Below are 2,920 nucleotides of genomic sequence, written 5' to 3' on the forward strand. Positions count from 1 at the left end.
TTTTAAATATTCAATTAGTAAGAAAAAAATAAAGAAAATTTAACACGAAAAGATGTCAATTTATGGTTGGATGACGAGGTGAGAGTACTTTGGTACTTCCTTACCAATCATATTCTTGTCTAAGACAATCTTAGCATCAAGGACAAGGAATTCTTCATAAGAGACAGCAAGTGGATTAATATCAACTTCTGAGATTTCTGGGAAGTCCATAATCATCTTTGAGAATTGGACAAGGATCTTCTTAAGTCCTTCAACATCACAAGCTGGCATTCCTCTGTATCCTCTTAATAATTTAGAAATCTTAGTTCCATCAATAAGTCTATCAGCTTCTTGTAATCCAATTGGTGGAAGAGCAATATTAGTATCTTTGTATAATTCAACTGTAACACCTCCCATACCAAAGACAATGACTGGACCGAATAATGGATCTTTCTTGCATCCAATAATACATTCATATTTAAATCCAACCATCTTTTCAAGGAGAACTCCATGAATTCTAGCTTCTGGTTTCTTTTCTTTAACAGATGTCATAATATCTCTGTAAGCCTTTCTAATTTCTTCTTCAGTTGTTAATTTAACTTTAACTCCTCCAACATCAGTCTTGTGCATAATATCTGGTGAAAGAATTTTCATGACAACTGGTGTTCCGATTTTCATAGCTTCAGCAACTGCTTCGTCTTCAGTTGAGGCTTTAGCCATACCTTTAATTGGAATTCCATATTTTGAGAACATCATCTTTCCTTCATATTCAGTGAATGTTGTTCTTCCATCAGCAACAACATCAGCAATAAGTTTCTTAGCTCCTTCATAATCAACTTGAACATCAAGATATTTTGGAATTTCCTTTAATTTAGCAGCAATGTCTGGATGTCTCATAATGTAACCAAATGCAGTAACAGCTCTTTCTGGGGTTTCAAAGTTTGGAATCTTTCCTTCTTCAAGAATCTTGACACCAGCTTCGACTTCTGATTGACCCATCCATGAGGCAAGGACTGGTTTTTGATATGGTCCATGTTCAACTAATGATTTAGCAACAGCAACTGGATCAGTCATAGCTTGTGGAGTTAAGACAACAACAACTCCGTCAATTTGTGGATCCTTAATAACAATATCAAGAGTCTTTTGGTAAACACCAGCAGTAGCATCACCAAGAACATCAACTGGGTTAGAATGTGACCAGAATGGTGAAAGGAATGCATTAAGTTCATTCATAGTAGATTCTGAAAGTTTAGCAAGATGACCGTGAACTGAAACAAGTCTATCAGTTGAAATGACACCAGGTCCTCCAGCATTGGTAATAATGCAAAGTCTATTATTTTGTGGAATATTTTGAGTAGCAAGGACGTGAGCACAATCCCAAAGATCACAAATTGAGTCTACACGAATACATCCACATCTATCAAAGACTGCATCATAAACTGCATCATTTCCAGCAAGTGATCCAGTATGTGACATAGCAGCAGCAGCTCCTTCTGATGATTTACCAGCTTTAAGTAAGATAATTGGTTTGTCAGCAGCAAATTCACGAGCTCTTAAGACAAATTTCTTAGCATCCTTAATTGATTCAATGTACATAAGAATTGAAGTGACTTTTGGATCTTTAGCAAAGAATTCGAAAAGATCAGCATAGTCAGTATCAATTGATGATCCAATTGAAACAAAGTATGAGAATCCAACATGTTGATTAGCTGCCCAATCAAGAATAGCAGTACAAAGAGCTCCTGATTGTGAAATGAAGGCAACTCCTCCAGCTTCTGGCATAACTGAAGCAAATGATGCATTAACTCCATCTCTTGGGTTGATAATACCAAGACAGTTTGGACCAATCATTCTCATGTTGTATTTTTGGCAAGTTGCTTGAATTTCAATACACATTTTCTTTCCTTCTTCACCAGCTTCAGCAAAACCAGCAGTAATGATAATAAGTCCTTTAACTCCAGCCTCACCACATTCAATACAAACACCTGGTACAAATTTAGCTGGAATAGCAATAACTGCAAGATCTACTTTCTCTTCAATTTGTCCAATCTTAGCATAACATTTCTTTCCAAAAAGTTCTGGTTTTCTTCCAACTGGATATAAATTTCCTTTATATCCTCCTTTAATCATATTATTCATGACAGCATATCCAACAGATTCTTTTCTGTCAGATGCACCAATAACGGCAACTGATTTTGGATTGAAGAGTGGCTCAAATTGCATTGTAATGATGTTAGTTTTTCATCTACCCTATTTAAATCATCACATTCGTGGATCCTCGTGGACTTTACTTGTAAAGGGTTTATCTCTTCTATTTATTTTCTTCTTGCTCTATTCTTATTTTTTTGTTTTTTTTTTTTTCTGACATTGCCACTTCTTCATTCTACTTCCTCTTATGTGACTATTCCAGAATTAGATAGAATATATAGATTATTCCACATCATCTTTTTTGAAGTTTTTTTTTCTTTTTATTCTCTTTTTTTTAGTTCTTGATTTTATTTATCTTACTATGATACTCAGACTTGATTTGTTTTTAAATCTTCAATAATTTTCTTGGAACGCTCTCAGATAATTAATTCTACTGAACTTCAACTTTTTTTATTTTTGAAAAATTTACTACTCTTTTATTACACTTCTAAAAACCCGATGATTTATTTTTAATTCCTTTAAATTAATAACAACAAATTCTTCTTCTATTGTATTATTGTTATATATAACAATTTATAATAAATTCGAGAAAAAAGAAAAAACCATAGAATAAAGAAATTTTTCTTTTGTACAAAAACCCTTTAAAAAAAAATAAAGAATTGATTATTTTTCATTTTCTTGTATACCTGGATATTTTGTAATTATAACCTGTATAAAAGGTAGTAAAACTGATCTTGTTATACAATTCGTTATGTCAGCCTCTGAAATACAGCCTAATAACGGAGGAGACCCA

General features: G+C 33.3%; 1 protein-coding gene across 1 annotated transcript; it reads right to left on the bottom strand.

Annotated features, from left to right (window-relative positions):
* Window positions 1–60: 60 nt before the first annotated feature.
* On the bottom strand, window positions 61–2,202 carry ENU1_075040 (acetyl coenzyme A synthetase (ADP forming), alpha domain containing protein; the record flags this gene model as incomplete). The annotated part of the gene is made up of 1 exon (XM_008858518.1): window positions 61–2,202. One exon carries the CDS (start codon window positions 2,200–2,202, stop codon window positions 61–63), a length of 2,142 nt encoding a protein of 713 aa, XP_008856740.1.
* Window positions 2,203–2,920: the final 718 nt, after the last annotated feature.

Source organism: Entamoeba nuttalli, assembly GCF_000257125.1.
Source record: "Entamoeba nuttalli P19 unplaced genomic scaffold asmbl_3625, whole genome shotgun sequence".
Taxonomy (NCBI): Eukaryota; Evosea; order Mastigamoebida; family Endamoebidae; genus Entamoeba; species Entamoeba nuttalli.